The sequence below is a fragment of the Columba livia genome, chromosome 5 (assembly GCF_036013475.1).
Source record: "Columba livia isolate bColLiv1 breed racing homer chromosome 5, bColLiv1.pat.W.v2, whole genome shotgun sequence".
NCBI classification, from domain to species: domain Eukaryota; kingdom Metazoa; phylum Chordata; class Aves; order Columbiformes; family Columbidae; genus Columba; species Columba livia.
Window position 1 is genome coordinate 57,529,458 of NC_088606.1, and position 15,113 is coordinate 57,544,570.

The following is a 15,113-nucleotide window of genomic DNA, read 5'->3' on the forward strand; positions in this document are numbered from 1 at the left end:
CAACTCCTTAATTCTCTTCCTTTTTTTAAACTAAGTAAAGGAATTACTGAAACAGAGAGGATGTAGAGCTGTTCACGTGCCAGCGTAGGCTGAGATGGGGTAGACTCCTTGCAGTGCTGCTTTGTCTCTGACAAAACACCCTGGAGCTGGAGAGTAATTGACTCTGGATCGTGTGTTAAATGGTGTCCTTGCTGGAGAGGTTTCATGCAATAGAGGAGGATCATTAGAAGCACTCAGTGGAGTCAAAAATCAGAGAGTGGGCTCTGAGATGTGTTTGGATACTGTCTTTAATGTATTTGCATGATGACAACTCTGTGTATTTACAGAAATGCGTGTTTTTTTGCAAAACTGACTGAAAGGGACAAGTTAGACCTTGGAAAGAGGCATCTTTAGTCTTAGGGAAACATCATTACTATATTACTTTCTTTTTTTTTAAAATCACCAATTTAGAAAGAAGACACTTGCTTAGGAAGAGAAGAGAAATAAAAAATAATGTATTTGAGAATGAACTGTTTCTGTGTTGCAGTAATCAGATACAACATGTCACTAAGTCATATTGGGTGTCTTGACAGGTACATGAAAGGTCACACACCGGAGACAGACCCTACCAGTGTGAACATCCTGGATGTGGCAAAGCCTTTGCAACAGGTAATCTTTTGTGGACCAGCTCCTCCTGTTTGTTAGTGTTTGTCTCTGTATAAAGTAAGTTTTTAATATAGTCTTTTTTAAACTGTTAAGTAAAGAATTTTGTTGGGAGAAGTGCAAAAAAGTTATCACTTAGCTAGTATAGCATATAGAAAGGACAGAGGATTTAACTCTTAGTTACTGAACAAGGAGTAAAGTGAAATACTTGACACTTTCACTTACTGTTCATGTATTATGTTACAGTCAGATTTCATATCTAAAAAAAGAGGTGTTTCTTAACACGAAACTAATGGTGTCAGTTAAATGAGGTGATAATGAAAAGCTGAACCTATTGGTGAGATGAAAATACCTGATCTTTTGTTCCAAACTGGAAAGGAACTTTGATGAAAGATGCTGTATGAAGTGCTCTTCATTGAACTGGTATCAAAGAGTAATATTTCTCATGAAGTGAACTCTACATTTCATACAGACTACTCCGTTCATAAATGATGCTCTGCCTGAGATTGAATTTGATCATGCTAAATGCAATTATGAAGAATGAAACATGGAAGGAAGTGAAAGAGTAAAACTTCAAATCTTATTCTTTGAATGTAAATTAGTATGATGCTTAGAAAAGTTAAGCTCTATTTAAGAAAAAACAACTAAGGTGTTTTTTAAAAAAACTTCAACTGAGGTAATAGATTTCATATTGTTTCTTTGAACAGAAACAAGCAAAAGAAATGCTGATGAGAAGTCAAAAGGGAAAAAACCACACTTAAAGTGCTGCACCTAAGTTTAATTGCATAGTGTTTGAAAAGGGATTTCAAAACTGCATAATATATTCTTTTCCCTTGCAACAGAATGATGTATGGCTATAAACAACTGTTTTGTCTGTTAATACCATATTTTTGGTCAGCGCCATTGTACCACTGTAATTCAGCAATTCTTGTCTTCAGTAAAGTTCATTTTAAGTACTGAATGCTCTCTGTTTAAATATTAAGAACTCTCCTGTGTTGGATCATGAAACTGAGTTTGTTTTAAATGTAAGATTGAATTATTTCTCAGCTCGGTATAAATGCTTTGTGTTTTTAAAAACATCAGTAATGGGAATTTCAGCTGTTTTAGGGAGAACACACTGTGAAACTGAGGCAGGTGTCATCTTCTTACAGACTGTTTCTTTGTTCTTTAGAAATCTATACAGCACTTGTGGACAGAAGTAAAATTCAGATTCACTTTCTAGAATGGCTGTTTCAGGGTTCTTTAGTCATGATCTTTTCAGGGCAGAAAGGAAAATCTTGGTAAAATGCTCTTTACAAAATAATTTACAGAGGGCCCAATCCAAAGTTGACTTTAGACTGGTAGAGAGTTTTTGATGACAATGAGTTCCTAAGAGTAATCTTAAAGGGAATGAGTGTCCATGACTGCTATTAGTTGGCACCCATGTATGTGATGATGTTAATAATATGGTTTAAAATAATTAGAGTTTGGAGCCTAGATGGCAGTACTGCTAACTTCATTAATGATACTGGTTTCCTTATAAGCGAATAATTAAATGTCGTTTTGATTACAGTAGAGGTAAGAGATAAAAATTGGATGGAATACAGAGCATACAGCTTCCTCGGAAGACAGAACAAATATCATTGCGGTTTATCCCTTTAAAGGAAAGGAGAGGCATTATGGAAGTGTACTTTCTTCCTAAATGAAAGATGAAAGAATTTCTAATCTGTATCTGGAGTTCTGCTGCTCTGTATTGTAGAGTGAAGAGTGAAAGAGCAAATTGTACTTATCAGGGAGCTTTCTGATGGGAATGGCAAGCACAGCTTTTGATGGTGATGGTTCATGAGTATCCTAATTTTGTGTTTATACTATTATAACGTCCCTTTTGATCTTCAGGGTATGGGTTAAAAAGTCATGTCCGAACACACACTGGTGAAAAGCCTTATCGGTGCACAGAAGAAAATTGCACCAAGTCATTCAAGACTTCGGGAGACCTACAGAAACATATCCGAACCCACACAGGTACTATTATCACCCCTTTTTTGGTTGTTGTTGTTATTAATTCACTTTGGTGGATTTTTTTTTCTCTTTGATCATTCTGTGACTTTATACTTATGAAATCAGCCTATGTATATTCTCTTTCTGAAGCCCAGTGAGCTCAACAGCATTTCAGCATGTTAAGGATTTACTGCAAATCCAGCATGCTTTCCTTGGAAAAAGTGTTTAAACATTCACATTGCTCTTGCAAATGCCCTTTGAGCAACGTATCACTTACATTGTCACTGAGTGACTTGGTGCCTTGGTTTCATTTGCAGCTGTAACAGAACAAGGAACTTTTCCTTAATAATATGTCTTGCTTTTAGAAATGGCATCAGTGTTCTTAAGTTTTGGTGTTTTACGATAACTTGCATACTAGCTTCATGAAGGTAGATAGTTCTGAGCTTGTTGTTACCCTCATTTCCCTCCTCTTCTTGCAGCAGAAAAATGAACAAAAATATCATAGAAAACCATCTGTTATTAAAACTTCTAAATGCATAAAATTATCTTGCATTTTTTTCTAAAAAAAAGATGAATTTGAAAGCAAAAACAGAAATTCTAGACAACTTACACTACACTCCACAAAACTCTATGGGTGCAAACAAGTTTGCACAATGTCTCCTTTGTTCCTGAGATCTCAAAATACACAACAAAACCAAAACCCCTTAAATGTAGGAAGAATAATCTTATCGCTGACTTCTTCCAGTCAGTATATATTTACTTGCCTGCTAGAACACCACGTTTTTCCGCTGAACTTTCTGAATCTTAAGAGTAAAAAATAAAATAAAATAAACATATATATATACATATATATATATATATATATATATATATATATAGGTTCTTCTCACATTATAAAGGACGGGCCGGGGGAGTGGGAGGGATAAGACCAGGCAGTAGAAATTATAAAAACTCAAGATTACATTAAGATAATTCTGTTTTCCTGGATTTCTGTATTCAAAGACAGTCTGTTGGGATTAGTGCTGTCTTGATGCTAAATTGGTCATCAGGATGAAGATACAACAGTGTCATCTGCTTTCAGTTCTAGAAGGTAACTGTTTGATGTTATGTAGTACATCAAGTACAGACTGTGAACTGAAGGATTTCTGTAGTATGGACAACAACTTGATTAGCTTGATTGACTGTTGTCTTCTTTATGGCCAAAGAAGCTGTATGGTAATTCAATCGCTTAAATTGAATTTAGCAGTTGAGACAAAAGACTTGAGCCAGCCCTATGTAACCAGTTACCCATTTGAACAATATTAATAATACAATCATAGACTCCCAGCAGTCCAGGGGTATCTTATTTCAGGTTTAGGAGTAGTTGCAGGAAACCAAAGAATAAGAAGAAACTTGCACCAAGTCCTTTATGCAGATGGCGGGAGTAGTTTATGCTCATACCCTGTGCAAGCTGGAACAATGCACCCAACGGAGGCAAGTTTCGCTCTGCCCACTCTTTCCCATGGCTCTGAAACCTTTTCATTCCTTTATCATGTAGCAGGGTTAGCACTTTCTTAATTTTCTGCCTGTTTTAGCCAAAAGTGATTTTTTTCCATCTGTTTCAGTGGCTGTCCAGTCTCACTTGCAGTTGCCATCAAACACGTGCCTCGGGTTCCTCCATGACTTCCCTAGACGTACTGGTCTGGTACCAGGAAAGCTGGCGCGGATGGTTCTTCATTGCTGTGGGGCAGAGCTGGAAGGCTTCTGACTGGCTTTGCGTTTCTAGGGCTAGAAATCTCAGTCGCTTGGAAACAGGTCACCTTTCTACCAAGCACGTTAGAAACTTTAAAGGCTGGCCTCCCCAACCGGTTGGATGACATTCTTGCAGGCATTCTTTAAAAGCAGTCTGTTTGGGTTCTAGTGCAGAGCCCGTTGTTGGGCGGGGTTGACTCTGCAGCCCTGCTCCCTTGAGGCAGGATTGGAGGTCCTGCGCTGAAGCAAGGATTAGGGGAGCCATGGTAACACAACACTGAGGCGTGTACACTGAGTACACACACACCGCTTTGGCAGAAAACTGAGAAACCTTCCCAAAACAGCTGCCCTAAGGAGTGAATTATAGTTTCCTCTGCCAAGGAGCCAACTGCTTTGGAGTTTTGTGGTATTAACGTCTCTATCGGGACTTTGTTTTTTGTTTCTGTCTCTAAGTACTTGATGTTGTACGTGTAGTGGTGATCTGCCCTCTCTTGCTCTCAGACTCTTCTCTTTGGTAAGCAGTGCAGTGGGTGGAATGTACTTCGCTCTAGGAAGTGTGAAATTACAACAGGACAGCATGTCAGGTGGCTCGCACTTCACCCAAGTTAACCCTCTTCATGCTCCCCTGCGTGTGCTTTGATAGATCCCAAAGGTCAGGGGTATTGGACAGGGGTTGGCCTTATCTAGTGCTCATGGTGAAATGTTTTGGTACAATGATGCAAGTTATTGTGCTTAACATTATGTTACACAGCTAGACCTGTTTTAAAAACCTGTGGTTTTGGGGTTTGAATCTGGAGTTTCAGGGCTGTCTCTCTTTAAAAAGTTGGTTCTTCTCTTGTAAGGTTAAGTGATTTCTAGAATGAGTTTTACTGATCTGTTCATATATTGGTTATATGCTGAATCATGAAGGTATTTTTTTCATTTTATGAATTACAGTTGACAAATGTACAAATGTTATGATGCACTTGTTTTAGATAATATGTGTATGAGTTGGGGGGGATGTTAAATACATGTTAGAATACGGACAACATGGAAGCTAATCCAAGAGACTGAGTCTGTTTAATACATTGTAAAGTACTAATCTAAATGCTTCATAATTTAGCTTACAGACTGTATGATTTTCCTGAATTTTGCCAGTTTTGGCTAAACAGTAGAGCATTTCACAGTGGTGTGTTCATGGTATTTCTGGCTGAAGGTCTCAAAGAGAGAATTAGCTAGCTTTGGATTCCTATATTCACTCTAAGTGTAACTTAGGGTTTTTATTCTTTTATAACTTTTGCATGTGTACCTTTTGTTTTTTTCAGGTGAAAGGCCCTTTAAGTGTCCATTTGAAGGATGTGGCAGGTCATTCACAACATCTAATATTAGAAAGGTTCACATCAGGACACATACAGGCGAAAGGCCTTATTACTGTACAGAACCAGGATGTGGGAGAGCTTTTGCCAGTGCAACTAATTATAAGAATCATGTGAGAATACACACAGGTAATCAGTGACGTTTTGTATTTTGAAGCGGATTCTGCTTGGGAGAGGCTGTGTCATTCTTGTGAACTTTGTTTTGATGCATTATAATTGAGTATAGTCATGTTTATATGACCTGGTTTGGGATTTTTCTTTGGGCCTCATCTCCCCTCAGCTGAGGAGAGTTAAGCAGTTGGGTTTCCCGCCTTGCTGTCAAGACAGAATAACTTTGGTTTGGATAACGCGTTCTTTAAAACCAATGCAAAACCTTGTCTTACTGGATGTTGGGCTAAATCCTTAATATAGTTCTGGGGCTTGCCTCCATTATGAGCTGTTTCTTAAATTAATAACAGTAAAGCATAAATCTGCGCTTAACTTCGGCTTACCCCTCTGAGTCACCTTTTCATCCCAGCTGTGTTTTCTTTGCTGCCGAAGTGGTGGTTAAAACCTTATTTTTATAGACTGAAGGTAAAAATACCCAACTTGATTGTCAGAGTTAGTCAGCGGAAATAATCAACACAGATTTGAAGGTCCTAAAATGTAAAAGCCAGGGATAACTGTATCATCTTGGTAGCCTCATATATTTTATAACAGCACAGACAACTTTCTTACGAGGTATGTTTTGTATCAGATTATCTTTTTAGTTTATAATTTGGACATTTGTTTCATTCATTTTTAAATAAAAGGTGTTTTTATATGAAACATAATTGTTTAACCATATGCTTCCTATAGATTTTGTCAGAGCTTAAAGACTCAAAAGTAATTGAAATTGAACTAGTGTATCTACATACCTGATCACTGAGGAATAGTATGGGCCTTCCAGTAATAAAAGAACAAAATTCTCAATACAATGCCAAACTGACATTGCAGCTTTCAGCCTGTATCCTTCTGGATGTTTTAGATGGAATCATAAGGAGAAAAAAGGGCACAAGTTTTACTGGCAGTAGTTTAAAAAAGACAGTGAGAAGCTGCATTGATAAACTTTGTGAGCTTAAGCTTCACTGTGGCCTTTGAAATTCAAGTATGGTTGGTAGTGAAGGTGTGTCACTAAATATAATTTGTTGACAATTTTTTTCTCTGCATCCTGGACAAACCTCTCTTTATCCCTTTTGTTTTTCCATATAGGGGAGAAGCCCTATGTCTGTACAGTTCCTGGTTGTGATAAACGTTTTACAGAGTATTCCAGTTTATACAAACATCATGTTGTACATACTCATTCCAAACCATATAACTGTAATCACTGTGGGAAAACATACAAGCAGATTTCTACACTTGCTATGCACAAGCGGACAGCACACAATGACACAGAGCCCATTGAAGAAGAACAAGAGGCTTTTTTTGAGCCACCTCCAGGTTAGAGTTTCAGTCTTTGAATCTCTTGTTGTAAAAAAATGGGCTGGATAATGTTTTGCTGGTTTTTGTAACCAAGGAAATGGAAGCATAGATAAAAATTTGAAGTACTTAACGAAGTTATTTAACTACTTTGTAGGACTACACTACTTTTTAGTGTAGTAAGCGACTTGTAAACAGAAACTGAGAGAGTAATTGACCAGATCATAAACTCATTTATAGCAGTTCTGGGGATGAGAGAAATTTGACTTGCAGTCCCAGCAAACCTGCTATGAATATCAATGTGGGAAGGGACCCGAGAGAACCTAAAACGTTTGTTTGCAACCTACTGGATTTTTCTTAGGGATTTTTCTAAGAGTAGGTATAACAAAGGATAGCAAGAGTATAAATAATAAGGGAATGATAAGATTCATTTGTTGAGGTTAAACATTTATCAAGATAATGAATTTACTTAAATCTTCACACAAAGGCATCACTGTATTCTTCTGTGTGTTTGTTAATTAGTAACTCTTTTAAAAGCTGCAAATTTTGTTTGCATGGAGCCTCTTGTATGAGAGGTTAACATTTATGAACTAATTAGAGATGTTTGCTTATAAGTTAAATGTGTATTTTCTTTATGTGTAGTATTTGTGTGCGTTAAAACTCATATTATACCACATGTTCCCAAAACAACAGATTTTCCAACTTGATTTTGGTATCTTTCTTTCAGTTTTCTCATCTTCCCACTAAAATTCTTCTCTTGAAGTGTTTAAAACCTTCAAACTAGGCTGGCACTTAATCCTTGTCTTTTGCTTTCCTGGCAGCATTTAGAGTATGTAAACTATCTTCTTCCCTTCCTTGTATCAAACAGGTCAAGGTGAAGATGTTCTCAAAGGCTCCCAGATAACCTATGTGACAGGTGTGGAGGGAGAAGACGTCATTTCTGCACAGGTTGCTACAGTTACTCAGTCAGGATTAGGTCAACAAGTAGCACTAATATCCCAGGATGGAACCCAACATGTAAGTAACCACAGTGTTGAAAAGCTGACAAAACTATGCTGAGAACTGAGGTGTTTGCAGATATTCCATGTGCTTTCTAAAATCAGTTAAAATTCTTGATAAATACATACATGTTTTTTTTAAAGAAAGAAGCTGCTTTGGAGCTGGATCGGGATATGTGTAGGGTTGGGCCTTCTGTGGGATTCCTAAATTAAAGCACATTTTCTGACATCCGAAACCACATTAATACAAAGCTAGATTTTTTAGCTATCTTCGTTCCTCTTAAAGTAGGCATGGGCTATTTTAGCAACTGTTATATATACAGCCTAGTTTCTGCAGTTTCTCAGAATTCCCTGATCAGTCTGTTAAAAGCTCATGGTCATCTGCACTGTTGTCTTGTCTGTACACACTTTGTGGGGGTGGGAAAGCTTTCTAGTCCAGGTGCCCACTTTACAAGATGCTTGGTTGTGTGCGGTTCTTGCAATTTCTAACATAAATGAGGATAAGGAATGCTTTGATATTACCTCCACTTGAAAATTCCCATGGATATATTTTTTTAAGCTTTGCATGAAATGTCGTTTGGAGGGGATTTCAACACAACTCTCTTTGTTTAGCTAAGGCAATATATCAAAGGTATATGGGGAAAAGTTTGTCTCAGCTGGAAAGGCAGCTGAAATGCCAGTAACATATGAAAGATACCTTCTAAATTCAAATTGGACATGAAATATTCAAGGGGGCTGTTAGATTGGCAGCCCTGAACTTTGCAGCAATACTAAGTCACTGGCTTTTTTACCCTCTGAAGTGAAGACCTGCAGAAGCCTTGACATGGAATTATCCCATTTATTGAAATTACCCTTCAGCTTAACTTTAATTCTGAGACATTTTATTACCTTGTAAATCAGACATCAAATCCCGTATCTGATACCCTAATGCATTTATACTGGAGACATCAGTAATTTATATCATTAATTTTTAATGAATTGTTTATTTGTGGTTTAAATTCTAAACCCTCATAGACCTCTCTAGCATTTCCATTAAGATAAAAGTACGTCAGGTGGTACTACCTTAAATCACATTGCCCATTGTGTAAGACACATGCATAGATAATCTATCAGGCAGTTATTTGGGATATGATATGATATGATATGATATGATATGATATGATATGATATGATATGATATGATATGATTAACATGGAGTTGTAGACTCCTGTTACTGGGCACCATAATTTTATTTCTGGGGATTGGACTAGATGATCTTTTGAGGTCCCTTCCAATCCCAAACATACTGTGATACTGTAAACAGGTAAGTGTGTCTGAAAGGTCACAGAATATTAGGTCCTAATCAGTCAGATGAATGCAATGAAGGCTCTTTGTCCAAGACAGGGACTTGGCCGAAGAGTGGTGGTGATCCTCAGGGAACGCATGAGCGTGCTGCTCAGGAAGTGCAATAATGGCTGCTAGATCTTATGGCCAGTATGTTACTTGTGATCATGGCTTAAAATATTTTTCCCCACTATTATGATCAAGTTACCTTTTTGAAACACATCGATACACATTTTGTTTCAACGAAGAAACTGAACTAGCAGGAGTATTTGTGCTGAACCGATTAGCAGGAATTTGTTTGATAAATGCTGTTACACTTCAGATGCATATCATAGGGTTGATTTTTTTTCAAACCTTACTGAAAAACACATGTTGCTAAAAGCTAAGACTCAGGTGTGACTTGAGCAACAATCAAGCCTCCTTTTTTTACTTTGGGAATTATTTTGTGTTTCAGGTCAACATATCCCAGGCAGACATGCAGGCCATTGGCAATACTATCACTATGGTAACACAAGATGGCACCACCATCACAGTCCCTGCCCACGACGCCGTCATCTCTTCTGCAGGAACACATTCCGTAGCGATGGTTACTGCAGAAGGCACCGAAGGACAGCAGGTGAGATATCCTGCCTACATGTGTAATGTTCCTTTATAAGATGATATAAAATAGGCACCTAAGTCACCACAGTTCTGTTGTTTGCATAGATTTATGTAAGTAAAGCAATTTTCAACACATGGCCATAGCATTCCCCTCATAAGAGTATGATGTGTTCTGCTCCAGTGCTGTGTACCAACATATGGCAGAATGGTTTAAAAACAGTTGGCCAACAAGAAAAAATTCTGAGGTACCAATGAGGTATTTCTTTTAGGAGTATGTAAAATAAGACCTAGAAATGCTAAGCAGTTTCCCCAAAGCCACAAAGTAAATGAGTGGCAGAGCTAAGAATAGAATCCAGTATGAGCTGTAACTTTATCACTTATTATGAGACTGAAATTTATTTGGCAGATAGAAAACATTTGTGTAAGTAGATGCCGTTTTGTCTTTAATATACAAATGCAATAGCTAACATTTTTAGGACAAATATAGTGATATAATTTTTAACCTTTAACTTAGAATGCATTCCACTGTTCTAAAAATGCACACATGAAATTGAAGATACTTATTAATCCCTACACTGTATATATATATAAATAATCACAGGCTTTTAGGCACATGTAGTGAACTTCTGTGCGGTTCTGAAGTTTTTTTTTGTTTTGGGAGCTAAAAGAGAACTTTGAGAACACAGTGATGGCAACCTTTCCTAAAAAAATGTATCTTTTCAACAATGAAATTATGCTCATGAATAACCACAGTTTGAATTTGACTTTAAGTTTGAAGATAACCATTGTATGGGATCAGTCATGGTAACAGATCTGCCATCAGGCTGATTCTCTTCCTTTGGGCTTGAAGGTTGCTATTGTGGCTCAGGACTTGGCAGCATTTCACAGTGCCTCCTCAGAAATGGGACATCAGCAACACGGGCACCATTTAGTGACTACAGAAACTAGACCTGTTACATTGTTGGCTACATCCAATGGAACACAAATTGCAGTACAGGTAAGATGGTGATTAAATGTGTTTTGGGGTGTTTCTTCTGGAGCTAGAAGCTCCTAGTTATGTTACAAAGTGATTTGAATAAGCTTGGCTCCTCTGAAAAAATAGTGCATAACCATATGATCTCATATTTTAAATAATATATAGGGTTAGAAAGAGGAATCATAAGCACCCGATTTTCCAGATCTACATGTACAACTTCCAAAAGGTGGAGGTTAGAGGAGAGCCAAAATTCAGGTCAACTGAATTGATCATGGAGTTCATCCTTCAGCATTACCTATAGTGCTGATATATATAAAGTCAAACTCTCAAGGGTAAATTGCTGTGAATTTATATAGATAAAATTACTGAATTTGTTATTTGAACCTTGAAATGCTAATAGCGCAAAAGTATAAAGAGTTATGTAGAAAGATTCATAATTGGCAGTCTCTGGAGATAGTAACCTGTTAATGCATCAGACAAGCACAGTACAAGCAGCAGTCTCTGTCCAAACACTGTAATGAAAGAGTTTAATTTAAATTGGGCTGATTTAAAAGAAGGTGGAAATCAAGCACAAATTAAGCTTTTACCTAGAAAGTAACTGGAACCAAAACCTAGACAAGTATTTTTCTGAATAGTTTATTCAGAGGGAAGCCTGGCTTGACTGGAAGGTTGAATGAAACTTCTAGCACAAACAATGGCCAGTGTGCTACCTTACTCAAACATTAAATTAACTATATGTACATCTTATTTTTGTTACATATGATATGATGGTAGGTTAACAGAAGCTTTTGGAAATTCTAAATCTGGAAAATTTAGTACTTTAAAAAGTCATCTTTTAAAATGACACTGCAGGCAAGGGTCAAATGACTGAAGGATCTTAGGGAAATTGCCACTCCAATGACAGAAGCAAATTTTAAACTCCAAGTAAAATAAAAGCAGTTGAACTAGTTTAAATTTTGGCTTGTATAGTGGTGTTGATCCTGCAAAGTGCCTAATACTTTTGGTCTGCTTCATAATCCTCTTGATTCTGTGCTTAACTATGAGCATGAATAAGGAAGTCCCATGGGAATGTAATGAAGCTACTTTTGTATTCAAATTTACTGTGGAACTGGGACTCAACACTTTGTGGGATTGATCCTACTATTGCCTGAGTATCACTGCGGACACATTTTGTCCTAGAGAACCTGGAAAATCACAGGAACCAAACATCCTGAAACAGGAGGATAATTTTCATGGATGTGATACACCCTATGAATTTCAATGGAAGTTGAGTATATGCAACTGTCTTGAATATGGTTTGCACGATGGGCCTTAGCTCTGACAAATATCAATATAAAAGCACATGCAAGGAGGAGATGCTCAAATGAGTTTCTAAACAAATCAGTATTAAGCAGTATAGGTTAATATGTGTGCTTTGAAATAGCTTCAAAAAGAAAAAGAAATGCAGAAAATGCACTCACAAATTTCACTTCTAGAGGTTAAAATATTAATAAAATGTAATTCAACAGCCACCATGCTTTTGAAAGCCTTATCTTAGTTTGTTGTGTCTGCCAAGTTGAAATACCATCATGAAATGTGTTTACCCTGCAGCAGTTCTTTGAAGAAAATTTATTAAGTAGATACATAGAAACTCAGTTTAATCTGCTCTCAAGCTTTGTGAATTGTCGTGCTGATTAGATAGCTGCTGGTATATATTACCCACTAGAGGTGTTAACACACTTATCGTGCTAAAGTAGTGATCCGTATCTAGATCTTTGGTTTCATCTTTAATTTTTTTTACACATTTATATCCAGATGTAACATTTTTGCTTTATGTTTAAATGCATTTGTTTCAGCTTGGAGAACAACAGTCTCTGGAAGAAGCCATTAGAATAGCCTCCAGAATACAACAGGGTGAAACACCAGGGATTGATGATTAACTTCTAAAACTGCAACTAGAACAATAGCGTGAAAGGTATTTTATTTAAATCAACAAAGGTCCATGCCAGCAGCAACCTGGAAAAACTTTGAAGTTCCCCGCTCGTGGATACTGCGTACACATTTTATGCAAGAGCGAAGAACATTTTGTAAGTTTTGTGTACATAACCCTTGGAATGGACTGACATCATCTACTTCCAACCCTTGTATATTCAGGAATATGGAATTAGGATTATATAGTAAATTTCCTTGTTATCCTTTCATCAGATTTCAGACTGGTCTACAAGCAAGCAAAAAATTAAATAGAAGTATTGGAATTATTTTTTAATGTCCTGTACAAACAATGAAGGCATTACTGAAGATTTCGAATGTTTAAAATACTATTAAAAATCATCTTTTCAAGAACCCTTACAAGTAATAAAGATGACACCCTTTTAAATTGCATTCCGTAAATGGAAAAGTCTTGAATTTTGAGCCTACTGTAAATCTTTGGGTTTTGATTTGTTTCATACAGATTTGAATACTCTTTAGATTACCCACCCCATCTCATTCATTGTAAATACAGACTGTTAATGCTGAAAGTGCTAATTATATTATCTTTAAATTGGATTATGTACAAAGGAGAAAATTTGGTTGTTCAATATTAAAGGAAGTAAATCTAATGATTTTGTTTCTTTACATATTTTACTTAAGATGTTGCTCTCAAATTATTATGCAATAAAATATAGCAAGATTGTATTGTCTAGATAGGATGCTATTGTTGTGTGACACACTGTTTTTAATGAGACTGAAGTTCAAATTATTTATTTACGGCCTTGTATAAATTTTCCCAAAGTTTATTTATCATACACTTAAATTTCTGACATATTAATTTTAATAATAATCCACTATAGTGTATTAAGTAATTAGTGTTAAAAATTATTTTAAACATTCCAAAACACTATAAGGCTGATTAAAATAGTAATTAGTCAACTGATTTTAACTGAAAAGTAAACTACCTGTTTTCAAGAGGAATATTTTCAAATGGTGCATTTGTGGCATAAGTACAAGTACTAATAGTCTATTTTCAACAGTTCTGAGTGCCTGCTGCTACCATTCAGTCCCTAGGAAATGCTGATAATCAGTGCTTTTGAAAATCAGGACACAAGTTACTAGAAAAAAGGGACTAATTAATGATGATGTAAGTACAGTGCTCCTCTCCACCTATCATTCTGTGAAGGAAAAAAATATCTGTTGTAGGGATGCCTAACACATACAGTAAAACGTAACTTTAATTGTTTTTATATGAAAAAGTGTCTTTACTATTGTCTTGTTAGTAAGCTTGTTGAGCAAGTTAAAATTTTTTGGCTTCAAGTAAGATTCAGTGCTTATTTTAGATGAGTGTCAAGAGCACTTCTGAAACAGAAGGCTCGGCTTTTACCTTCTCGAGGGAAGGATTAAACATCTTCTGGATGAAATGTTAATCAAGAAATAATTTTATAAGCATTGAGAGGTACATATTTTGCATTAAAAAAATCAAGTCCATAAGTAAGTACCTTGAGGTATTTGACCTCAAAAAAAGGCCACGTTTGAATAGAATAAAGCTAATTTACTGTGAATTACTGTATCAGTGTGGGTTGCAGCCTTTTATGTTTTTCATACAGATGACCAAACGAGAAGTGCAGTAAAAGAATTTAGTACGGTGGGATAGATGTGGACAAGGCAAAAACTATTCTCTGGATCCATGACAAAGTATAACTTGCAAACACTGAGGTTGTCTGTAACTTCTGTACAGGATTGAGGCTGCTTGCTCACTTAGGTGCCAGTTTTTCTGAAGTGTTGTAATTCTTGATATCCCATGGAGATAAATGTACTATGCAAGGAGGATTAATTGCCTGTCAACTAGATCAGTTTCTTAGTACTTAATCACCTTTTAGAAATTAAAGATGTATCATTTGACATGAATGTTCAAGGGTTTTTTTCTTAATTTCATTGCTAATAGTTTCTGGATACGATGGCTGGAATGGTGGCTTTGACTTAGCAAAGAAATAACCTCAGTTCTCACTTCTCATTTCCCAGGACATTTTCTGACCACTGTACAATGTGAGTATTCTTTCCACTTTCATACTGGTTGGTTTGCTGCAAGCCATTCAGAACTAGCTGCAGAGAAGCTGCAG

General features: G+C 36.5%; 1 protein-coding gene across 4 annotated transcripts in view; it reads left to right on the plus strand.

Moving 5' to 3' along the window:
- The window catches only part of ZNF143 (zinc finger protein 143), a 39,918-nt gene extending 25,017 nt beyond the window's left edge, over nucleotides 1-14,901 (plus strand). For all 4 annotated transcript variants that reach the window (XM_065066211.1, XM_065066213.1, XM_065066212.1 and 1 more), the window contains 8 exons: nucleotides 573-648; nucleotides 2,518-2,643; nucleotides 5,655-5,834; nucleotides 6,936-7,163; nucleotides 8,011-8,159; nucleotides 9,919-10,080; nucleotides 10,915-11,061; nucleotides 12,876-14,901. In XM_065066211.1, coding sequence (XP_064922283.1) covers nucleotides 573-648; nucleotides 2,518-2,643; nucleotides 5,655-5,834; nucleotides 6,936-7,163; nucleotides 8,011-8,159; nucleotides 9,919-10,080; nucleotides 10,915-11,061; nucleotides 12,876-12,959 — 1,152 coding nt within the window. In that variant the 3' untranslated portion in view covers nucleotides 12,960-14,901. The remainder of the gene's footprint in view (nucleotides 1-572; nucleotides 649-2,517; nucleotides 2,644-5,654; nucleotides 5,835-6,935; nucleotides 7,164-8,010; nucleotides 8,160-9,918; nucleotides 10,081-10,914; nucleotides 11,062-12,875) is intronic.
- Nucleotides 14,902-15,113: the final 212 nt, after the last annotated feature.